At 36.0% G+C, this 26,712-nt stretch overlaps 1 protein-coding gene across 1 annotated transcript; it reads left to right on the plus strand.

Moving 5' to 3' along the window:
- The first annotated feature begins 3,844 nt into the window (after positions 1-3,844).
- On the plus strand, positions 3,845-24,713 carry LOC113038775 (stromelysin-3-like). The gene is made up of 8 exons (XM_026196419.1): positions 3,845-4,080; positions 11,765-12,063; positions 18,503-18,646; positions 20,651-20,784; positions 21,697-21,935; positions 22,030-22,234; positions 23,042-23,302; positions 23,404-24,713. The coding sequence occupies exons 1-8, from the start codon at positions 3,976-3,978 to the stop codon at positions 23,529-23,531; spliced, it is 1,515 nt and encodes a 504-aa protein (XP_026052204.1). The 5' UTR covers positions 3,845-3,975; the 3' UTR covers positions 23,532-24,713.
- Positions 24,714-26,712: the final 1,999 nt, after the last annotated feature.

Consider the following 26,712-nt stretch of genomic DNA (forward strand, 5'->3'; position numbering starts at 1 on the left):
TAACTTTACAGCTCTCTGTATTACAGTTAAGCTCACAAAACGGCCGTCGCAGCAAAGTGTGAGTACGTCTGAGGTAAATATTAGGTGCTGTTAAGTTGGACGTACCTTTGGTAGATGTGGTAGAGTCTATTGACATGCTATATTGCGTTCACACTGAGCTGACAGTGCAAATAGAAGTGAATTCACTATCTGTCCTTCTGCTTTTTCTGATATCTACAGCTTTGCACACTCTAAACAATAAATGTTTTTATTGGCATTTTCCACGAAGAGCCTTTAATATCCATGGAATCTTTCCATTGCACCTAATTTTCTTTATAGTAAAAAAAGGTTCTTTAGATTATCAATACACTCATAAAAATAAGGATCCAATTGTTGTTCACAGCAATGCCATAGAAGAACCTCCCCAAAGAACCTTTCGGGTTTTTTTTTTCATAGTGTGAAGAACATTTTAAAACTCTAAAGAACCACTATAAAGAACCTTTTGTGCAATGGATGTTAAAGCTTCTTCATGAACCCTTGATGCCAATAAAGAATCTTTATTTTTATGTTCTTCAGACGAAGGGTTTTTAGTTTTTTTTTTACTTTTGAGAAGTTTTCACCAAAAGGCTCCTTGGGGAATCCAAAATGTTCTTCTATGGCTGTGAAAAAACCCTTATATTTTAAAAAATTGTGTGGTGCCTTGCTGAAAAACGAGGTAAATGAAATGTGTTTTTACCCCCTGCCCCCATCTTCTGGGGGTTTACAAGTAACTGTTATTTGATATGAGTCTGTCTCATTGTGGTACTCTCCACTAAAGTGAGGAGGATTGATGGTTGTTAAAGGAAGTCTGGACAGTCTTCTTTTGTTTTCCAACAGCTATCTGATGACATAATTGATTATACATGTGTCTCATTGGCTTTGTTGTGGTTGGCCCCTCTGGTGGTGTCAAAGGGTTAACAAACCCTAGCGTTTAGTTTGGGAAAAGTGGCTACACAAAAAAAAAGTAAAATAAAGATTCCAAAAGGGCAGTGATGCCATAAAAGAACCATTTGGGTTCCACTAAGAACCTTTCAGGGAAAAGTTCTTAAAAGAACAATTTTTCGTAATTTAAAGAACATAACTTTTTCCAGGTTCTCCCTGGAACCACAGGTGCCAGTAAAGAACCTTTATATTTGAAGAGTGTATGTGAAATCCACTCAAAAGGTTTGTTGGGTTCAGGAGACTGAGTTCAGGCTGAGTTTATCCACAGGATGGTTATAAAATGTTTTAGAAGGATTGGACGGTTCATGTTTTATGTAAGATTGAATCTGACAGTGCAGAAGCTACATCTTAAAAAAAATACATGAATAACTCTGATCGATTTGGAGATTGCTGAAGGAAAATACAGTTGCAGTAGGTGATCATAGGGAAAATGTTTTGAGAATAAGAGTAACATCTAAGATTCAAGCTCTCTGAAATTCCTTGATATATTCAATGGAAAAATTAAAACATAACCTTTAGTGATTAGTTCAAATGAAGTTTACAACTGAAAATTCGATCTCTAATGTTGTTTTTATCAAAGAAGCATGCATATCCCTTCAAGGGCAGCTAATGAAACCATCATCAGCCTACTCTTACAAAAACTGCTGCGTAGCAATTTTTTTCTTGGTTTCCATCCAAATGCGTGGAGCAAAATTAAACAAGGCTCTTTGTTGCAGTGACAGAGACAAAGAAGCGTCTGACTCATTTGGCAGGAGTTCTAAAACAGGATATAGATATAGTTTCAGCATTTTCCCTATATCCTATTCAGCTGTGATATAGTAATTATATCAAAACAAAAAATCCTACTCAAAGCATAGGAGAAGAAAAATCAAGCTCGGTAATTTTCAGTGGTCCGAGTCCAAAAATAAGAAAGCTGTCCGTCTCAGTCAAAATGAGTCAGTCGAATACTGTCAAGACATTAAAGACACAATCAGTCAGAACTACATTACTATGTGTATTCACACACAGACTCCTTTATTATTATTTTTAATAATAGTAAATTAATTAAAACGATAAAAAAACTCAAATGAAAGTATGTGTATATGTAGTGACTGAAATGTTAAACAAATCAAAATCCCTTATATTTAAGGTTCTACAAAGTAATGACGTGGAAATTATCATCTTTACATTGGAAGGATAATACAAAGTTGTTCCTACTTGGCACTGAAACATCAGTTGCACTATAAAAAAAAAACAAAAACGTATCATTATCCATACATTTCTGTGACATTTTTGTTAATGCTAAAACAACACAAATTCAAAATACAAGTAAAACTATGTAAAAATAAATAAATACGGTAATATTCATTTGGGAAATTCCCTTATATTAATGCAGTACTTTGTTCCAACTCACTGATTTGTTTTAGATTGTGTAGATATTGGCTGTGCTGTAAGACCTCTCCTCAAAACTTCAACTTCCTTAGTTGACACCCCGGACCGATGCTGTTCAAAAGAGATCAGCAAAGGCCCTTTAATTTACAGATCGTTTCCGAGCAGGCAATTTCCCCAACAATGGACTCAACACTAATGACACCGTTCATGCGCTTTAACCAGAGGCATCTGAGAAATGTGTCTTCTCATTGTCAGGTGCTTTTAGGTCAGGTGAATAAATCAAGCATGCCACTTTTTGAGCAGTGCCAAATCCAGAACACAGCATTTGTTTCAACCTCAATAAATTCAGGCTGTATTTCACTCAGGTAAACCTTCTCATCTGATGCAATTAACCCTTATGTTCTGTTGAGACAGACTTTAATGCTTTATGTGTTAATAGTTTAACTTACAGAAAATTTGCTCTCCCTCAGGCCATCCGGATGAGTTTGTTTCTTCACTGGAACAAATTTGGATACATTTTGCAATACATCACTTGCTCACCAGTGGATCTTCTGGTTGCCGTCAAAATGAGATTTCCAACAGTCGATAAAAAAATCTCAATAATAAACAATTAATTCACATTCCAGTTCATCAATGCATGTCTTGTGAAGCAAAAAACTGTGTTAATTCACCATTAAGACTTGAAACTGGTTGCTTTTTGGCTATAAGTTCTTCATCTGTATTGCTTAGTGAAAAATGCGAAAAGCCTCTTCTAAATCAGGAGAGAAATAAGCATAGAACAAGGACTGTTTACATGTTAAAATATTTAAAAACAGTTCCAAACAAACATTTTGATAGAATTTGATGTGAGAGGAGATGTTATTATGTATTTTGGGCTTATGTATTTTGGTCAGAACTTTCTGTTTTAAGTAAAAACACTTTGATTTATTTGTTTTTCACTTCACAATATGTTAACTGATGGATTAAGTCAGGTTGTGGATTATTCTGATGTTTTAATCAGCTGTCTGGACGCTCATTCTGACGGCACCCATTCACTGCAGTCAGTGGTTCCATTGAAGTGATGCTAACTTTCTTCAAATCTGTTATGATGAAGAAATAAACTAATTTACATATTGGTTATGTGTATATATTCATTTATTTGTAAAAATGATTAAAAGCCATATTTCTTATTACTCGGTAATAGGCTATGCAAAGAACACGAGGGTTAAATGAAACAGGTGCACTTCAAACACGGACACAAAATCACAAACAAATTATAGACATAGCAGACACGTCGTCAATATAGCGACTAATAAAATGAATCATTACCGTTTCCAACTGTTAGACAGGACAGTCACTATCAAAACCTCTACTACTAACCCACATCACTGAAAACTAATCCTGCTCTCTACCCACCGTCTCCCCTCTCGCGACGGAGCGCGCCAGAGGAATGGAGGGCTGGATCACGTGGTTGCCGGTGAACTTGCCACTCCAGCCCCTAAAAGAAAAGTGTAATTTGAAGAAAAGAGAACAAAGAAATCAGAGAGTATAAAATCCCTCGGCTAGTCTGCACTTGGTCAGAGTAAAGCTCGACAGACAGGCGCGCGCTCTCTCCCCGCCTTCCCTCGCGCTCGAATAGTAAAGTGCACTCTGAATCAGATCAGGATGATGCGATCTGCACTGCTTCTCGCTGCAGTCATATACTGCTTAGTCTGCATTCATTCTCTACCGGTACCAGACGGAAACAGCCACAGGTACAAACCTGCAGCGGTAAGTGCATTTAAAAATATTGTAAGCAACTACAAAATAACAGATATAAAGATCCAATGAAGTAGCCTATTTTAGACTTGTCAGCCAAATCAAAAATAATGTAAACACATTTTAATCGAAAGTAATTTCACTCCATGCAAATACTTACAAATAAGCATCTTTTTCACTATATGATATAGAAGTACTATTAAATATACAAAAATTAACAGAGGATTAATTTCAAATGTGAATGCAACTTGAATGATTCATTGCTACCAATTCGTTACCATTCAACTGTTACACATGCATCTACACAAGAAATGCTGCTAGAATAAACAAAACTTGTGTGATGTGAATGAAGAAGGCAATACCGGCAGAGAGCTCATTTATATTTGCATCAGTGAAATGTGTGGGATCTTATCATATTATCATACTTATCATAAGATTTTTGTTTTGAAAGAACAAAACTGCTTAGTGTAGTTTACATTCAGTAAGTCTGCAGCTGTTTCAGGGGTGGGACCTGCCGTAGAAAGTTTTTTCAGGTATGCGTTTGGGTCAGTGAGTTATTGAAAGTGTTTGAAAAGGCAACTGCATTGCTGCCTAATAAGTGAATGGCATGTATGATGGTGCTGAAACTGTTTCAAAAAGGCTTCCAAAAACAAGTTGACATGCTGTCTAATTGTCTGAAACATATCCTAGTCAACTTTAGCGATGACCAAGTAAATATTTAGTGAAATAGAAATGCAATAACAGGTTGAGAAGAAAATATAGAACATTAAAATTTAACTTTATTAATTAATTTTCTTATAACACAATGTTTTTGCTGGAATATTAATCATACATTAATGTTGCCTTCAGAAACAACCAAATGAAGGCACATACATGTGCACTTATAGCATGAAAAAGCAGACAATGTTTGAATTTATTATCGTGTCTTTTAATCCATATAGCTCAATGTTATTCTGTTGAATCCACCCAGCTCTTTATGTTGAATTGGTTTCAGAAACAACAACAACAACAATCAAAAAACATAAAAACTATAATTGTATGATGTAGTTTTTATAGCTTAAACTTCCTGTTGATCTTCGAAGAACTGAAATCTTGCTGTAAGAACTTTGTTCTGCACAGTCTAAAAACACAAATCTGTGAATGAAAGATTTGAAATGAGTTGTAACAGGGTAGAGAATAACTGAACACTTTGTCTTTCTTTTAGAATGCTGAATATCCCCAGACACACAAAGCATAACCACAAAATGACAATGAAATATTGCATGCTGTCAAAGCATCTAGCTATAAAGAGCAGCTTAATTTTATTGTATGTTTGCAATCAGACTAATCAAACAGGAATGGCACCTGCAATCAAACCAGCTCCAGACGTTTTTAAAGACAAAGTGTGTACATGTTTTGTCGATGCGTTGATGCAGAGCATGTGCTGTCAATTTGTTCTTGAATGTTGACAAAGCTGGAGCAGGAGATTATGCAGGCAGGGGCAAGTCATCTGGCACGCTGAGCAGGATAACAAACCCGTGTTTGCTGACAGAGGGGAAATGCAAGGATCCAGATAGCTACCACTGCATTTGTTGACCCCCCTGAGAAAAGAAAAGCTGATGTCCTTCTTTAAGGCATTGTTCACACATCACAAGATCCATGAAGACTTGCCAAAACAACTCAGTCAACACACTAACATGACTAATGTACAGTGCACAAGGGTGGGTGAAATTCAAAAATGATGATCTATCTATCTATCTATCTATCTATCTATCTATCTATCTATCTATCTATCTATCTATCTATCTATCTATCTATCTATCTATCTATCTATCTATCTATCTATCTATCTATCTATCTATCTATCTATCTATCTATCTATCCATCCATCCATCCATCCATCTATATCACATTTTATTAATCAGTCTTTCGCTCCATCCATCCATCCATCTGTCTATCTACTGTTCTAAGTGTTCATCCATCAATCACCCATCCATCCATCTATGCATGTACCTAAACATCTATCATTCATTTTATGTATCTTTCTTCCATCCATACATTTATCTATTGTTCTATGCATATATCCATCATCCACACATCTATCCATCCATCGTTCTAGACATCTACCTGTAGACCTATCTATCATTTTATGCATCTATCTTTCCATCCATCCATCCATCCATCTACCCATCTTTCATTCTTTGCAGATCTATCATCTATCAACCGTTTTGTGCATCTATTTTTCATCCATCCATCTACCGTTCTATACGTCTATCCATCATCCCTCCATCCATCCTTCTATCTATGCATCTAACTGTCCATCTAATTACCATTCTATGCATCTATCATTCTTTCTTTCCATCCATCCGTCTATCCTTCCATCAATCTATGCATCTTATTATCCATCTGTCTACCGTTCTATGCATTCATCTGTCCTACTTTCTGTCCTTGAATTTCAGAAGATTTTTAATTGCATCCTGTGGTTCATATTCAGGAATAGAATTGGAATGTAAAAGGTATTTTCAATTCATTTCTGAATCATGCACAAATCTAGTAAGCCATCATGTAGCGTAAAAAAAAGCAGAGCAAAACAGATTTTCTTACCCATTCTAGGTACCCTTGTTAGTCCCTACCAATTATTTAGTTTGGGTTATCCTTATAACCCAGTCTCAACATTTGAAAGAAAAGGGCACACAAGCTTGGGTTGGATAGAGCATATAAGGTCAGGGTCAGTTGTAACGCACCACCTGTGGAGCCGTTTGGTTTAGATTTCTTGCCTGTAGGCACAAACGAGAGCATGACTGACACCAGAAACCCTGACGTACCTGGTTTTGATTCAAACCACCATTTTTGCTGTCACCTGACCTTAAATTCTAGAAGCTATCGACAGCTGTTTCCTATCTCTACAGAAATTTGCAGACAAAAGAACTTGGCCTTGAAGTACCTTTGTTTCAAGTTCATTGTTGTTCCTGGCAATGCATCAAACTTTTCACTGCAGTTGTCTTCCATAATAATACGTCCTAGTTGTCACCTTTTTCGCTTTATTAAGGTGGAACAAGTGGGAACTATTTAAAGATTCAAAAGCAATAGTATTTTGCCTCCCTAGGCTATGAGACACTAATGGTCTACCTTAGATGCACTACACACTTTCTGCATGAACATCTTCCATCAACATCATTTTCCCACTAAACAGTCTTCCTTTTCAGTATAATCACTTGTGTATACAACCCCAAAGCATGCACATCTCTGGAGGTTTTTGCGGGTAAATATTTACCCTAGTCCGATTTCCTCTGGCATGCTCATTCATTATCTCTAGTTGTGGCCTACTTTAATGTGCCAGAAAATGTCTATATAACAGACTGGAATTTCTTGTTTGTAATTTTTCTCTTGACAAAGGAATGTTTCAGAGAGACAATGAGACCCATGCAGCCAGGATGTTTGGATCAGGGTTGCACAGAAAATAAAATGCCAAGCCAACAAAGTAAGATGGTAGGAAGTGCTTTTGGCTGTGTTTCTATGGCTTGCTGAGTGAGTCAGTAGTAAACAGTCATCCAAATTAAAAAAAGTAATTTTGGGCGTATCTTGGAAATTCATGATGCTTTGCTCTTGATGCTGGCTGTGCTGATGAGTGTAAAGAGTTGCTGACATCATCCGGATGCCTCAAAGAGAAAGATTTGGCTGCCAACAAAGAAGTTATCCTAAGAAACCTTATGGAGATGGCATGATGCCAGGCACTCCTATTCTCCCCAAACCTTATTCTTGCACTGACATGTCAGTTCTTTTCTTCTGGATTTCCCCCAAAGGCTTCTTTCTGGCTCTGGGTCTCTGTGTTTTGTTTCAGCATAACAAAATGTATCATGTTAGAGTTTTACCCGCTGACCTATTGACCTACAGATGCACATGCTGTGAAAATAGAAGTTTGTTTATGGTGCTTCTTCCATTCCTGTTTGTTCCTTTTCTATCCCCAAATGTTGGATATTTGATATTCTAAATGTGGGTGATAAAAATAATAGCTCTTCTGCATTGTCTAGAACATACAGATCTTCCCGCAGGCACAAATGCCTGATGGTTGAATGCGTAAAGGTGTGACTGCAGCTTAAGGTAAAATAATTCCCAGTTGGTTTTGTTTGTCAGCTGATGAGAGGCATATATCTGTCAGGAAGGTATCATAAAAACATCATACATTTGCACAACATGATGAGGCTTGGAAAGAGATACCTTTGTTTTATATGGAACATGTGTCTATGGTAATTCTGAAGACATTTCAGTGGGTTTCTGAACGGACTCCCATTTTCACATGTTTCACTACATGCAGGTGGATGCTGTAAAATACGCCCAGGCTTGAGGAATGTCTGGTTAAGAAAAGGTTCTTTGATTTGGGCTTTTGTTAAAATGAGATGTGTGTGTGTGAATGTGAATGCAAAGACTTATGTAGTCCCTCAATAGTGCAGTCACATTGATCTTTTTTAAATTAGTCTTAAAGGAACAGTTCACCCAATATTATTCCCCCAATTTAAACCCTCCTTTTGTGTCCTATGGAAATACGCTCATAGTTCCAGTTGAAAATGTTGACAAGTAAATAAGGACAGTTTTTATTTTCCAGGCACGTTTCAGTTTAATTTAGCTTTTAGAGCTGCCACAATTATGGAGCAAGATCTAATGATAGATTGATAGTTGGGTTGTTTGTTGAGAAAATTATGTTTTGGCTGTTTCTTTCGAGACATGGCTTTGACTCTACATGCTTTTAGCAGTTTCAGCTGCTAATATGTACTTATGTATTATTACATAAGCAACCTGAGCCATCTTGTTTGCACTGAGCACCTCCACCTCTTATGAAATACTGACAGCATATTATAAAATGTAGTTAAAAATGAGTCATATCAATTTATAGTATTTCTATGATTTTTTTATGTAGACTTTTTATGTCCACTCTATGTCAAGAGTTTGAGGACAGTACTATTTTCTGTAATAAAGACACATTAAATGTATTAAAAGTGATAGCTTATAATGCTAATGAACTTTTAAACTTTCTTTTCATCAAAGAGTTCTGAAAAAAATGATCACATTTTCAAAAAAAAATATTAAGCTGCATAACGGTTGTCAACTTTGATAATAAGAAATAAATATTTCTTAAGCAGTATATTGGCTTGATTCTTGAAGGACTGGAGTAAATATTTCAGAATATTCTTGCGTTTATTGTATTTTTGATCAAATAAATGTAGTCTTGGGAAACATACAAAAACCCTTGGAAAATTAAAATGGAACCAAAACTTTTAGATTGATTTGTTCAGGAATTATGCATGGGTTATACAGGACTGGTCTATTAAAAGGGGAAAAACATTGGCTGTCTACTGAGTTTTGGTTTGAAATGGGAGTATGTGCGTTTACTTTGGCCCAAGGGGTCTGTTTTGTTGATGTAGGCTTTAACCTTTAACCCTTGACTCCCGCTGAACCAGAGACACCCGGGTGTTTTTCTTCCACCTCCGTCGCTCTCTAAGTAGACTCGAAGCCAGTTTGTCATCGCTGAGAGGTTCCACTGCTCTACAATAAACAATCTTGACTGTTGTACAAAAAACTTGCCTGTCTCCAGGTTGTTTAGAGACTGCTTAAATTACATGCTTTCAACATGTTTGACCATTTAATGACGGTTTAGCCTGCATGGAAAGTCCATGCACACTCAGCAGATTTAAGAGAAACAAACTCATAGTAGATAAAGCGCAGTGAATTCTTCACTTCTATCTGTGGAATTTGTGCGGTTCCTCATTGCCGGGGGTGTGGGGTCATGTTTTAGCAACACTATCAAGTTCACATGTCAGCGGATTTTTACTAAGGTACTACGTCTCGACTTGCCCACAAAAATTTGGTCGCTTTTCCTTTTATTTGTTAGAATTGGTCTTGAGTTACATTATCTTCTAACCTGATAACCAGCAATAAGCAGTTTGTCTGTTTGCATTGAATTTGAAACTGTTATTGGTCACAATGTATTTTAAGGTCCAGTTCTCGCCATTAACAAACCATTAACTATGACTTTTGCCTTAATAGACTCCTAACTTAAAGATACTAAGTTAGTTGTTAATTTTAGGTATTGGGTATGTTTAGGGATGTGGAATATGGTCATGAAGAATATGTGCTTTATAAGAACTACTTAACAGCCAATGTGAGATAGAGAGATTGACAAAATGTCCTGTCACTCATCCTTTGTTGTGCTAAACAGAATGGCTGTTTAACGAAAAAAAATTCCAAAACCTTAAGAAATTGGCTACTCGTTTCCTCTTAAGCCACTCGCTTTAGTCTGTTATATATTTATGATAGTTGGACCTGCTTTCAATGATAAACTAAAATTTAAACAAGTGACTTTTTTCTTTTCAGACTTCCTGCTTTACATTTGTAAATGTTTTATGGTTGTCTAAATATAGTTTGTGCATAAATTACAGCTTTTAAAAGACTCCCTATGGCTACGAGAGGCGGAAGGATTTTTAAAAGCATTTAAAAGAAATAGTTCAACCCTATACCACCCCTGGCCTCTAAACCAAGCACAAATTAGAGAGAAAGAGGTATAGAGAAGGAAAAGAGTGTGAAGGAGGCTTCTAAACCCACACAGCTGGAGTACAGAATTGCGATGAGGTTTAGGGAAGGACAGAAATTGGGGCAATCTAACTTTCCCCTCCAGGCAGCTAACCTCCCAGCCCATTAACAGAACCATTTCCTTGAAATTTGGGTGAGGAAATTGACTGTGATAATGCTTCTTGCAAATTATCAGTGACGTAAGACCAACTGATGCACAACTATAATTTCACAAATTTTGCTCCCAATTTAGACAGCAAGACTTTATTTGCGTCTTCACCTTACTGTTTGTCCAACCAGAACACCCTAGCAACCACCTAGCAATGCCCTAGAAATTATAGTTATTTTAGTACTTCTATTGTATTATTCATTCATATTCAAGCTTTTATTTTAATATTTTAGTTTTTTTATATTTTTACATTTTAGTTCATATTTTTTCATTTTGTTTTTAATGCATTTATAATTAACTTTACTTATTTTTCATTTCAGTTTTTTTTTATTTGAGTAAATTTCACATTTTTGTTTACATTTGTGTTTTTCATGTAAAATGTATATTTTATTTGAGCTTTATATCAATAAACATAATAAAAAAAGAAATGAACAGTTTTTGTTAATAATAAAAATACAGCTAGCATTGCCAAAAAATCCCTAGCATCCGGTGTTATTTTTATATTATTTATATTAATAATTTGAATAACCTTTTATTTTATTTTATTTTATTTGTATATACATTTTATTTTTAGGTTATATTTTATTTACATTTTTTACAATGTTTTGTGATTTTTAAATTTGTATTTATTTTTTTACATTTCTGTTCTTATTAATTAAACTTATTACATTTATTTCAGTTCAAATTTTAGCAATATTATTGCTTCCACTTAAACTTAATTTATTTCAAAGGCAACACTTGTTTAGGTTTCTCATATATTTACACTTTATTTTATATTTCAAATTTTCATGTTGACATTTTATTTTTTATTAGTTTTGGTCTAGCAATGCCCTGTAAACCAGCCAGAATACTCTAGCAACCAAATAACATAACACTAAAACACAACCACACCTTAGCCATCAAACAAACCCAATTTAATAGTGTAGCATCTATAAAAGAAGGTCAAATGCACATTTAATTGACAGTTTATGTGTGTGTTGACAGGACTGGCCTCAAAAGACCCATCACCATGGCCTGAAGAAGAGGGGCCGGCTTCATCACATTCAGGACACCCTGAGTGAAGACTCTAGCAATAAAAGAGTACTTCCACACTCGACTCTTCCCAAGAATGACACTGAGTTCTGGAACAGACCTCGCTGTGGAGTCCCAGACTACCCCTCACAGAAGGAAGGGAGCGTCCTTAATTACTCAACCCTCAAAGGAGGTTTGCTTGGGGGCCGTCATCGCCAAAAACGCTTTGATTTGTTCGGAGGACGCTGGGACAAAACAGACCTCACATACAAGTAAGACTTGCACGGATTGCGGTTGCGGTTGCTTGCTGTGTCTACACTTAATGAGATGATAGACATAAAATGAATTAAACATTAAATTGTAAATGGGAGAAAATGACTTTGATGCATTGCCAAGGCACTATTTTGAGCCTTACACAACAAAGGCCACACTGAGGCAATAATATAGCTTATTTTTGGTATCCTAGCTCCCAGTCAACACACATTTAACTGAATCTATACATTAAAGTTTTTTTTTTTCTTATTACAGTGTAATAAGAACTTTCGCCTTTTATCTCAGAAATACACATAGGAAATACTCACTTCTAATGTTTCTTTCTTTATCTTCTCACATTTCTTATAGCTGTTATCAGTTCTAGAAAAGACCACACACTCTTTTCACTATTACACCCACTTAATTAGAAGCAATAAACTGTCTCAGACCCAGGACTGCATGGCTCCAGAACACAGCAAGAAATATCTATCAAGCCCCCTTTTATTTAAACACACAGTCGCTCGCTGAATTTCATTGGTTTTGAAAGGAATAGTTTACCCAAAATGAAAATTATACCTACCCTCATCATTCCAAATCTGTTCAACTTTCTTTCTTCTGGAGAATATAACTTTTTTTTGAAAATGTCCCAAGGTTTGTTTTCTTAAACACACAATGAAAATCCATTGACTATTGATCTCAGTGACTTTTTCAAAATATCCTCTTTTGTGTTACACAGTTTGGAATGACATGAGAGAGTGTAAATGATGACAGAATTTTCATTTTGAGTGAACTATACCTTTAAGAAGCCTTTTGATTGACATGATGGCCTTACTTATGGTAACTTGTCTGGTCACCACTTCATGTTTTGACTGATTTGCCTCATATATCTCTGTCAAAGACGGTTCCCAACGGACATAGTACTCTCTGTAATCTGAAGTCAGAGAGGTCATGACCTGACTAGGAGAAGATGTCACATGTCAGAGCACTCATGTGTGTTATGGGCGCAGAGCCCAAATGGTTCTAGTTTCCCTTCAGTGCTCAGCAGGGGGTGAGATGTGGATCCAGACAAAGAAATCCAGCCTTACAACCTCTGATTAAAACTATCCCTTGATTTATGGTACTTCCTATAAAACACGGTCCTTTCCATAAAAAGATTTATAGGCTTTTACAGCCTATAAATCTCCCATGGTTCTCCATCTGAACCAAGACACATTGCTGTAGGACAGAATAATCTTTGTGTCTGCATACTGTAAAAAAAGTCAAAACATTAAAAAAAAAAATTCTTTAGAAAATCATGGGATCTGAACTCTTTATATCCCCATAAAATGTCATATTTATATATAAATGATGTATATATTTATAAATAATTATTATTATTATGTTATACTATATTATATTATCTGCCATAATTTTCTGTTTAAATTAATGCAATCCAATGCTCACTTAAAGGGATAGAAAAAGAACCACAGTTCACCCAAAAATGAAAATGACTCTATGATTTTCTCACCCTCAGGCCATCCTAGGTGTACATGACTTTACTCTTTCAGAATCAGAGTTATATTAAAATAATATTCTGGATCATCCAAGCTTTATTATAGCAGCAAATTGTGGTTTAAAGTCCAAAAAAGTGCATCCATCCATCATGAAAACTACTCCACACAGCTCTGGGGGGGGGGGGGGGGTGTCAATAAGTCAAGTCAAGTCATGTCACATTTATTTATATAGTGCTTTAAACAAAACAGATTGTGTCAAAGCAACTGAACAAAATTAATTAGGAAAATAGTGTATCAATAATGCGAAACCAGGCTCAGTCAGGGGCCAGTTCTCCTCTGGCCAGATGAAACCAGAAGTTCAATTCCAGGCTGCAGCAAAGTCAGATTGTTGCGAAGAATCATCTGTATCCTGTGGTGTTGTTCCGGTGGTTGTCTAAGACAAGGTCTTTACAGGGGATCTGTATCTGGGGCTCATCTAGTTGTCCTGGTCTCCGCTGTCTTTCAGGGCTGTAGAGGACCTTTCCACCATCTGGTCTGGAGACGTACTGTATCTGGTGACTATGGTGACCTCGGAATAAGAGAGAAACAGACTAATATTAGTGTAGATGACATTCTTCTAATGATGTAGCAAGTACATTGGGTGTTATGGGAAGTGTTCCCGGTTCCGCTTTACTTAATTAATGCAGCCTAAAAATCCTTTAACGGATTTGGATATTAGAAGCATATTAGTGTGTTATGTATAAATCAGGTTAAAGAGATAAGTCTTTAATCTAGATTTAAACTGAAAGAGTGTGTCTACCTCCCAATCAATGTTAGGTAAGTTATATCAGAGATTAGACTCTAAATAGGAAATGGATCTGCTGCCTACAGTTGGTTTTGATATTCTAGGTATTATCAATTTGCCAGAGTTTTGAGAATGAAGTGGATGTCAAATACTGATGTGCTAAACCATTCAGGGCTTTATAAGTAATAAGCTAGATTTTAAAATCTATATGATGTTTAATAGGTAGCCAGTGTACTGTTGACAGAACTGGGCTAATATGGTCATACTTCCTGGTTCTAGTAAGAACTCTAGCTGCTGCATTTTGGACTAGCTGGAGCTTGTTTATTAACCATGCAGAACAACCACACAATAGAGCATTACAGTAATCTAACCTTGAGGTCATAAACACATTAACATTATAGCATTTGATGTGAGAGCATAGGTCACTAATTAGATTTATTTTTTAGATGGAAAATTGCTAGAAATGTGACTTTCTAAGAAAAAATTGCTATCAAATAGCACACGTAAGTTCCTAACTGATGATGAAGAACTGACAGAGCACCCATCAAGTCTTAGACAGCGTTCTAGGTTATTACATGCAGAGTTTTCAGGTCCTATAATTGACACCTCTGTTTTATTTAGAAATATAGAGCTGAGTATCATCAGCATAACAGTGAAAGCTAATACTGTGTTTCGTGATGATATCTCCCATGGTTAACATGTAAAGCATGAAGAGTAATGGCCCTAGTACTGAGCCTTGTGGTACTCCATACTGCACTTGTGGTCTATATGATACCTTTTCGTTCACTGCTACGAATTGATGGTGGTCATATAAGTACAGTTTAAACCATGCTAATGCACTTCTATTAATGCCAACAAAGTTTTCTAGTCTATGCCAAAGAATGTTCAATGGTGTCGAACCCAGCATTAAGATCCAATAGCAGTAATAGAAAGATACAACCACAATCAGTTGATAAGAGCAGGTCATTTGTAACTCTATGGAGAGCCGTCTCAATACTATGATACGGTCTAAATCCTGACTGAAAATCCTCACAGAAACCATTTTTCTCTAAGAAGGAATATAATTGTGAGGATAATACCATTTCTAGTATCTTGGACAGAAAAGGGAGTTTTGTGATTGGTCTGTAATTAACTAGTTCTTTGGGGTCAAGTTGTGGTTTTTTGATGAGAGGCTTAATAACAGCCTGTTTGAAGGTTTAGGGGACATATCCAAATGACAATGACAAATTAATAATAATCAGAAGAGTATTTATGACTTCTAGAAGCACCTCTTTTAGGAGCTTAGATGGAATAGAAGATTTAACAAGTTTGTGCAATTCTTCCTCTCCTATAGTAGAGAATGAGTAGAATTGTTCCTCAGGGGATCTATAGTGCACTGTCTGATGCAATAATGTAGCTGACTGCTGCATGGTTACAATTTTATCTCTAATACTATCGATCTTAGAAGTAAAGTAGTTCATAAATTCATTACTACTGTGCTGATGCGAAATGTCAACACTTGTTGATGCTTTATTTTTCGTTAATTTGGCCACTGTATTAAATAAATACCTGTGGTTATGTTTGTTTTCTGTTTTCTTCTAAAAGAGACAAAAAGTAATCAGATCTAGCAGTTTTTAATGTTTTTCGGTGGGACAGGTTACTTTCTCGCCAAGCAATATGAAATACCTCTAGTTCTAATGAAGACCTTCTGAAGTGAAGTGATTGTGTTATAACAATTTAAATAAAGTCCTGTATTACAAGTACAACATGAGGATTTGTAATGAAAAATGGCATACGATTTCATTGTAAGCCAAAATAAGCTTGGTTTTCATTTGCTTTAAAAGAAAATTGGTTCTTGCAAGACTATCATATTATCATGTGAGTCCTACATCATCCGCTGAAAAATTAAGAATTGAAAAATGTTGAATTTTAATATTGATCCATCTCCTATAATTCATCACTGTACTGTAAATTTACATAAAACAAGTTTTAATTTTTTATTTATTTTGGGGGTGGATTGCAGCTTGAAAATGAACATTAATGGTTCCTTTAAAAAAAAACTGAAATCATTTAACAATTTTTAGCCTATACTAAGTGCTGCCTCATCAGAATCTAATGTCAAAACAGCAACTCATGCACATATTTTATCTCCAGTAAACCCCAGTCAGCAGCATTCTAATGCTGTGCCACTGTGAGCTGTCGTGACTCACGTCTCTGAAGGTTGTTTATTGGCTATAGCAACTCACTGTCCTCTGTAATTTGTCCCTTCACTGAATGACAGACTGTACATGTGCAAAATGAACTCAAACAACCCCCCCCCCCCATTCTACCCCACCATACTGTCAATTCAGTTACTTTAATGAGCCTGTAACCTTAAGTAAATCTGTGTCTTTCATGTCACATGTGTGTGCAATCGATTGGGGTCTGAAGTCATTTTGCATGTTTAAAGTCAAGTGTGAGGCACACCTTCAGTAAATCATGATGAATGACATGTGTACTAATATTGTTCATTAAAGCCATCATTGGACCAGATGGTTAGACATTATTGCTGAAAGTAGTAAAAAAAAGAAAAAAGAGAGAAAATAAGCCACTTGCTTGGATTGTTGAATCCAAAATAACACTATTTGTAAGTGATGCTTTAAAGATAATATATATTTTTTTGCTAAATGAAATAAATAAAATAACATAAAATAACAAACCCAAAGATGCCTCTTCTAGTCCCCTGGGAGTCCCTAGACCTCAGTTTGAAAAGCCCTGACATATAAGTATCTATAAAACCTATTTGGGGCCACTGTATTAGCACTTTAAAGCCACTTAACCTGATTTACGTTTCAATTAATTCCTTTGTGGTAGTAGCCATAGTCCTAGGTCAGCAAATAGGGAGGAATTCTCTAATTGTAGCAGTGACTAAGGACAATGTTTAAAGAGTACCACACTGGGCTCTCTCCTGCTGTCATAGCTCCTGTCTGGGCTTGCAGACTGCAGAAGCCCCACAATCTGAGACAGTTTGTGGCTCCAACATGCAGCCCCAGAGCGATCCCTATCCCACAGAGCTAATAATGTCCAAGCATGAAGGTGTCCAAGCATGAAAACAACACAGAGCAGAGGTAACAGTCACTATAGCTGCTGGTTGGGAGCCAAACAATACTTCAGATAAGGTGCTTTAAGACATTTTCTTTTTCTTTTTTATGAAATGTGCTAAAGGGAAGTTTTGTGGAACATGATACAGATTTGTGGTCTACCAGCTTAAATGTGCTCAGTGGGGATTCTGCTTGTGAAAATAAGCATGCATGCCTTCATCACTCAGCAAGCTTTAAAAATGTAGTGTGTCTTTCATCTGAGAGAAGTTAAAACCCGTGGGCTCATTCTATGAAAGATGAAAGTAGCATTTTAATTGATAAAAAGCATTAAAAATGGGTAAACTGCTGGTTTAGAATAAAAAGAGTGTGATAGTAAACTCTGGACCAGAAAAGCTCTAATTCAAGATAAATGCTAAAAAGAAAGTTATAAAAGGAATAGTCCACATAAAATCTTTTACACATTTCAGCTATAATTTACACAAAAGAAGAAATTTTGAATAACTATTGACTTCCATTGTATTCTTATTCATACAATGGAAGTCAATGGAAACGTAAACTGTATAGTTACCAAAATCTTTCAAAATATTGTCTTGTGTTTCACACAAGAACAAAAGTCGTACAGGTTTGGAACAACATGAGGGTGAGGAAATGATAACAGAACATTCCAACAGGACTATCCCTTTAAAGCCTCTAAGATTTTCAGTAATGCAGTGTACAGTGAATTGTTTTGGATTAAAAAAGATCTTTCTATATGACAAGAAACAAAAGAGTCTTGAAATATCTTATGTATTCCTTATATGTTATATTATTGTTATATTATTATATGTAAGGCTTATATGCATGTACCCGGATAGTGGTACCATCACTGTCACAATATCAAGTATCACATGCGTTCTGTTATCATGGTCAGAGAGCACTGTAGTAATACCGTGTCTAATCCATTCAGACTGAGCTTGTCTTTCACAACAGCCAGCTTATGATCCAGTCCCTTGGTTCACTTCCAGGAAAGGTAGCAAACATGTTCAAATAAAAGGAATTATTGGGGCAATGCACCAGAGACTGAATGAAAAACGCATGGGTGGTCTGTAATGAGCATTTATGAGTGTTTGTGCTCGTGTTACAGGATCATGCGGACGCCTTGGCAGCTGAGTTTAGAGAAAGTCAGACATGTGCTGAGAGAGGCACTGCATGTCTGGAGTGACGTCACCCCTCTCACCTTTACTGAGGTCACCAGTGGCCGGGCGGATATCATGATTGACTTTAACAGGTAAAAAAAAGGGTTCATAACGTACATTTAATCATTTTATTATTTTCACTCCAGTTGAGGTCCAGTTATAATGTTAGATCAAGAAGTCATTTATGACCATTTTTCACCCTGCATGATGCTTTTTTCTATTGAACCTTTAGGAACATGTAAATGCATTTTGTTGTGATTGGTTAACATTTTTGCATATGTAATGACTTTGTAGGTTTGCAGAGTTTTGCCATCATAACCGCAAATATTTATGAATGAGTTGTATTTGCAGTTTACAGTAATTTCAATAATAAGTCTTATTTATAATGTTACAGTATGTTTTATAGAAATTGGAATTATTTTATCTGTTGGTAATATTTAATATTTTAGCTGCCAATACTCCAGTCTTCAGTGTCACTTCAGAAAATGTTATTCTGATTTGGTGCTTAAGAAATGTTTCTTTTTAAAAAATTTCTGCTTAATATTTTTATGGAAACTGTGATCCTAAGATTTATCGCAAACAACACTGCAATGAAAAAAATTACATATTCATCACGCTTTGACTGGCCTTTTATATTCTGCATGTCATCGATGAAATACTGTTTCCCTGGCCTCTCATTTGACAGAGCTTCTAACACCTTACTGTGAGTTCAGATTTGTGTGTTCATTGACACAAAGAGAAAAGGTTTCCACTTGACTAGTAAAGCACAGACGCTTTTCATCTCCTCTAGAAGCTGGAGATTAGAGGAGGTGTCGGTTTAGGATTATAGCTCGAAAATTTACACTGCACGTCCATTCATGTACGTGTGTTACTTCTTAAATTCCCATAGTAAGAAAAGCCATGACTTGTGGAAGCACATTATTACTACAAAGTGCTGTTTGAGTTTTTCTTCCCCCTATTTAACATGTGGCGTGCTCTATCATTTTACACGTGTGTGGAGGAAACTTTTGTGTATTTCTGTGATAAAACAGTTTTAGGTTTCAAATGATGCTATTTGTGCTTCTAAATTGAAGTGATAATGTTACTTCAGGGGCTCTTTAATGTGTTGTTGGCGTCACTTTAGCTTTTTTAAATGGTCTTTTCCTTTTCACCACTAGTTATGGAATGGAAAAAAGCATGAATGGAGGCCATGAGGTATGTTGAAGGATATATACAGTACAACAAATGTCTGAAAATTGTTTCAAATGTTTAGAGGCCATTTTCTCAAAAGCATTAAACTCAAAATGATGAATCAGGAGAAAAGTGCTTGATTTACAGTAGGTGCCACACCAGACCCATATAAATGTCATGTCTCTTTCAAAAGGAAGTTTTGCTTAAACCAGTGGCTTTTTCTCTTCATTTTTTGTTTGAAAATGAAAGTCCCTCTAAAAACTTGGCTTCCTGATAAAGCGCTAATGTACAGTTGTTAAGTTTCTGAGATATGCACGCATGAAGCTCTAATGAGGGATACCACTTTTCTTCAAAGGAGAAGGAAATATCTAGATCCATCTGGCATAAAGCGAAACATCTGGACGTCAGTTCAGTGAAGTGTGGGACTCTAGGAATGTGATCAGTTCCATTTGTCCTGACTCAGTCCGAGATTCCATCAATGGCATAGCAGTGGACCGGACATTTGTGGGTTTGATTTAAACAGAATAGTGGCCTTCTTTGACCTTTCATGTCTGCCAGGATTAAAGATCTACAATCCTGCAGGGCTTCGTGGGTTATTTAACCCTTCAGCATTTCACAATGGAAAATTTAGGGTTCAGTTTATTCAGTGTCATTCAAACAAGGTGGTATTTAGCATTCCATTGAAGACAAGGGAATCAGGAAAGTTACTGAGGTGTGACAGTTACAGTAGGCTACAATGCTGTACGGTTGAAAACAGCAATGTCTCTGTTCAAGTCATTATTCTTACCCTCATTTTATCATTCTATGTAATCAGGTGTGCTTATAAAATTCTTTCAGCGATCAGTTCTTCGGGCATGTTGATGAAATAAGAGTACGGGAATCACTGGTTTTGTGCTGTCGTCTGAGAGACTGTGTTTCACATTCAGGTACTGGCATGGAGACAATCTTCCTTTTGACGGCCCAGGAGGAATTCTGGCTCATGCCTTCTTTCCCCGAACTTACCGAGAGGGAGACATTCACTTTGACTATGATGAGACTTGGACAGTGGGCAACAGTATGGGTGAGTGAGGGTCCTGGTTTATTTGGAGTGACTTTTTAGCTACAATTAGCTCTATTCACACACAACTGCAAGTATTATAGAGAATTGCTTTATATGAGTGTTCATCAAAAGTCTGACTAACTTTAGCATTTTACATATTTTTCATGTAAAATATTGCAAGTTGCTTTGACCATTTTAGCTGTGCTGACTATAATACATAAAAATGACGATAAAGCAAAATCATTGTTTGTACATCTCCAAGCAACATAGTTTAGTGTTGGATTGTCCTTCAATGAATCAGTTTCTTGAATGGATCATTTGTTTGAATGATTCAAAAATCAGTCATAAAGCCATTCGCTTGTTTTATACCTGAATGAATCAGTGCTTTTAAAGTACTCCTATTATGTATTTTTGAAAATGACATTTCATGCAGTGTGTGTAACACAGATCTAAGTGAATGAAAACATCCTGCAAAGCTTTAAATCTGAAAGTGCACCATTACTGTCTCTCAAAATAAAGAATCGACTGTGAATCATTGAAACGAGTCATTTTAAAACATGACGTCAACATGAAGCATTAGCATATTGGCCGCACACTTATTAGTCTTAAGCGTTGGTAAATGCAAATTAATTCTTTGCCACTAGGTGCCACTTTGGAAAATGAAAAGCTCACAAACTCTGCTTTAAATGAGCAAAATATGAACATTTCATAACCTTTAATGGGCCACTTTAATGAATCGGTTGAGAGAATGGTTCAAGGACTCACTTGCCAGCCACTTGTTTTTTTCCTGAAGGAATCAAAGATTGAATGAATCGGTTGTTTCACTCATAAAGTCTGTTGCTTGTCGCTTGCTACTATTGTAACTTCGCCACCTGCAGAAACAAAAATGTGTTTGTTTTATTACAAACAAACTGATTTCCTCTTGCTTTCTAGGTACTGACCTCCTCCAGGTGGCTGCTCATGAGATCGGTCATGTTTTAGGATTGCAGCACTCCATGGCACCAGGCGCAGTGATGTCGCCTTTCTACACTTTCTCCTACCCACTCAAATTGAGTGAAGATGATAAGCGAGGTATACAGTCTTTATATGGATCCAGACACACAGATGATAAAGTAAAGACGGAGGAGAGAACTCCTAAGGTCACAGAAACAAATGAGATTGAAAGCACAGTGGTGAGTTATATGGCTGATTGTATCTGATATTGGGAATTCTTCTTTATTCTTCTCACTCTCTTTTTTTTCTTCTCCTTATCTCCTGTATTTTCAGCCTGATGCTTGCCAAACTGACTTTGATGCTGTATCTATGATCCGAGGCGAGCTGTTTTTCTTTAAGTCGGGTTATGTATGGCGGATCCGTGATGGTAAACTCCAGACTGGATATCCTGCACTGGCATCCAGGCACTGGAGAGGAATCCCAGGTGACATTGATGCTGCTTTTGAGGACAAATCTGGAAATATCTGGTTCTTCCAAGGTAAACTGTCTCAAAATAAACAAGATGTTTTTGAAATAACTCCCCTGCTCACCAAAGCTGCATTTATTTGATCAAACAATACAGTGAAACAATAATATACTTAAATATTGATGTAATATAACTCTTTTTAAATTGTATTTTATTATATTTAAAATTTAATTTAATCCTCTGATGGCAAAGCAACATTTTTTAAGAGCCATTACTCCAGTCTTTAGTGTCACATGAACAGTCAGAAATCATTTCATGGTGGCCATATTAATTATATATAATCATAATTATATATGTATATATATATATATCAGTGCTGTCAATTAATCGCGATGAATCGCATCCAAAAGAAAAGTTCTTGTTTACATAATATATGTATGTGTGCTCTGTATATTTATTATGTATATATAAATATACTCACATACACAATACATTTCAGATAAATAGGTTATGTTTATATATTAAATATATGTATTTATTATATAAATTATATGAATATAAATCTAGACTTGTAAATACACGTAAATATTTTCAAAATATATATACTGTATGTGTGTGTATTTATATATACATAATAAATATACACAGAACACACACATATATTATGCAAACAAAAACGTTTATTTTAGATGTGATTTATATTTGACAGCACTAATATATATGTAAATAAAAAAATAAAATAAAAAAGTGTATACATTTATAATACAGATGTCTTTTGGTGGTCTAATGATCCAGTAAACCTAAATCATTAAACTAAATCATGGGTTCATGATGACTGGAGAATTCATAAACTGATTACACCCACCAATCTCTCTGTAGGCCAGAGTTACTGGGTTTTTGATGCAGAGCGGCAGATCACAGGGCCGGACTCTGTACGAAGACTAGGTCTAACAGTGACTGACATCCAGGCCGCCCTCATGTGGGGAGAAGATAAGGCCCAGAAGATCTACTTCTTCAAAAAAGGAAGCTACTGGCGATTCAACCTGAAGGAAAACCGGGTAGACTCGGTCCACCCTCGCAGCATGAGGGACTGGAGGGGCGTTCCTGATGACATCGACGCTGCTTTCCAGGACCGATTTGGTACGGCTGTCACTGAGACATAATTTCTTGCATGTTTTTGAATCTATAAAGGATGGAGGGAGTTTAAAAAGAATGTTTCTTTGTTCGTTATTACTCCACAGGCTTTGCCCACTTCTTGAGAGGGAAGCAGTACTGGAAGTTCGACCCAGTAGAAGTGAAGGTGCTGGAGGGATACCCACGATATATTGGCATGGATTTCTTTGATTGTTCTGCAGCCCTGTATCGATGAACCACTGGTACAACTATGTAATGCTGATCTTTGGCACGCAACTAGTGTAACAGGCAGTTTCCACATGTTTAACTTTAAACCAAACTAGGTCTGGTGTTTTTATTTATATCACGCAAAGTGTCAGATGGACAGTCTCTAAATCAGACCACTGGATCAAATTATTATTATTTTTTGTGTGGATTCAGTCTGTGGCTACATCTGCGCCAGTTAACCATATTGCTGGGTCTTCTCATCTGCAAAACAATGACTCTCATTTCTCAGGAAAAGCAGGAAATTCTGGCCTTAAAATATTTTTCGTATACATTTTGTGTACTTGGTTATTTATTATTTGTATATTTTTGGCAGTATTGATAGTGTTAGGAAAACATCACGGCCCTTCTTTTTGAGAAATACCATATTGTGCCATTAGTGACGTGCCGTTGATTACCACAGAAGACCATTTTGTTTTTAAAAACAAGAAAAGATTGCATTAAACCTAATGCACTTACAGTGGAAATATATAAGGCAAGTCATTTAAAACAGAAACTTTACTGAAGGGCATAATGATAACTTTTAGTACAAATGTAGGTGACAGAAACTTGAGGTAAACATCTACATCAAATATTAAAGCGTCCTAAAAACCAACAATTTAGTTCTCAGAGCAACAATGTAACAATTTAGAGATTACTGAACATGTTGTATTTCATTTGAAGCTTTGAAAGGCCTGGGCTTTAAAGTGTAGAACCGTGATGCTGTACTTTCAGTATTTTGGGACTTCCGTTAAATTTGAATGAGAAATGGCAATTTGACGTGACACAAGTGACCTTTGGGACTAACTATCAATGTGAACGTCCATTTATGCTTAACTTAAGTCTGTAAGAGACTTATGTAGACCTGCTTTGCAATAGTGATAATGTATATTTTACAGTGCAGGTCACTGATGCTGTTCACGTGTATCTAATTAAACGTTTTGCATAGTGTGGCTACTGAGGAATATAATCCTTATAGCATCATAGTGATGGCTTTCTATCCTGGGAAGCTGTACACTTCTCATTCACTGTTTTTATAATGTTTGTCATGTAATCGAATCTTTCTATTGATATTGTTTTTTAATGATCAATTTACTGTGTAAATGTTTTGTAAAATAAATGTGTATTTTATTTTCAGCTCCAATAAAAACCTCTTTGGTTATTGTACTCTGAATTATCTGTTGTCTGGATTCGGTTCAGAAAATGCCGACAAGAGGTTTTGTTCAAATGAATCATCATACTATGAAGTTTCAGCGTACAGATTCTGTTTCTACATCACTTTCCCTCACAAGTGGTTGATAGTATAATCAATGTTTGCATTTCTTTAAAATCAATCACTTTTATGTCCAAGGTGGTGATTTTATGTTAAAATTAACAGACTATATTTTTCATTTTTATATGAGAATCCCATTAAAGCTGTTGGAATTTATTTACCATGCCTCCATTTATTTTTGTTGCCTTTTCCCCTTGACTCAGACTTTCAATCTTATTGGACTCAATCCATCATACAATTATTTTACAGCAAAAAAAATATTTGTATTTAAAATACATTTTATTTACTTATAAATCTAAGAAAAATATTAATAATAATACAAATAAAACTATTGTAATTATGCATAATTCCCAGGAAAATTTTAATTTTGTATGTGGGTGTGTCTGAGCAGAAAATGCATAAATATTATTTATTTGTGTATTAAAGATGCATATAATACTAGGATATTAGCCTTAGTAAGACAATGGAATTTTATTATTATGTAATTTTATTCAAAAGTATTTTTTGATGTCATTTCCACCACATGTTATCAGATGCAATAGTTGAAGATAATTGAAGAAACACTCTCATATTAGAGAAAGTGTGCGCAGCTGTCAGCTTCTAGTACGTTCTATCAGAGGTTTCGGGGTGGAAAAGGAAGACGGCTGTTCTGCAGGCCCTCCTGCCGAGACAATTCCAGAGTCCTGCTGTCTTGGCTTGTTTACAGACTGTAATTCCCCTCTTCTCCCCCGCTTCTATCACACGGAGCGAATTTGTAAAACAATGACATTGTAACATGATGACATCATCGCCTCAGATCCATTTTATGTGAAGCATCTGTTGGCGCCATCCTTTGCCAAGTTAACACATTTTGTAGGGCTTTGCCTCTGTAACTACAGATGTTGCACTGCCTTGGTGAAATGCAAACTCCTATAATTGGTTATCAAGAGGATTTGAAACAGAATTCATAATCATGCTTACTGAATGGGTTTACCACAATCATAAGAGTTGTGTTTTTTTTACTTGAGTTAAGAGCAGCTCTTGCATGATTAATGAAGTGTCACAGTTTTCTTGTTCGGTAGCCACTGATGGCAGACGCTGTACCAGACGTCTTAAAGTGCTGTTGTTACGCATACATGTGTACCACTTCTAAGAGTATGTTGTAAAACACATGTCTACATCTTGAACTTAAAGGATGTTTGCCTTCAGGGTTGAGCAAGTCTGCACTGGTTTAACCACAAGCATGAGCACACATCTGACCCTATCGACCCCCGCAATATTTCTCTCATTAAATCAAAAAGCAGATTGTTTTGTATGTTGACATACTTTCTATAAATCAAAGAGAACTGTATAACTAAAAACATGTGGCTTTTAACAGTTGGTGTGGAATAAAACCTCTTGTCATTTTTTACAAAAACATGACTGGTCCTGATCAGTCTGAATCATGATCTGATTAAAAAGTCAGCCGAGAGTCAGATTTCCAATAACGTCTCTTAGGCTGATAGCCGAACTTCATGAGACTTTAATGTTCATATTGTTTGTCGGAGCAATGACAAACAAACTATGAAAGATTATTAAATCAGATTTCATATTTATCTGTCAAACATCATTTGCCCTGGCAGAAGTGCTTGAGCTGGTGTGGAAGAGTTATTTTTCCACTGTACAGAACCATACATACATTCAGACAGTTGTATAATGACTACTAGATAACAGGTATGTTCAAAACTTAGATTGTCATTGTAAAGTGACGTCATTACGTAATCATAGTGCAAAATTGTGTCACTGCATCAAATCTCAGCAATATATATATTTTATATAAGAAAAAGTTGCTAGGGTAGACGGCCAAATTGCCAAATTTAGCAACAACTTGCTAAGTTGGCAACACTGTACCTAAGGGAGTTTGTTAGCTTACCTATGTGAA

This window comes from Carassius auratus, chromosome 21 (assembly GCF_003368295.1).
Source record: "Carassius auratus strain Wakin chromosome 21, ASM336829v1, whole genome shotgun sequence".
Taxonomy (NCBI): domain Eukaryota; kingdom Metazoa; phylum Chordata; class Actinopteri; order Cypriniformes; family Cyprinidae; genus Carassius; species Carassius auratus.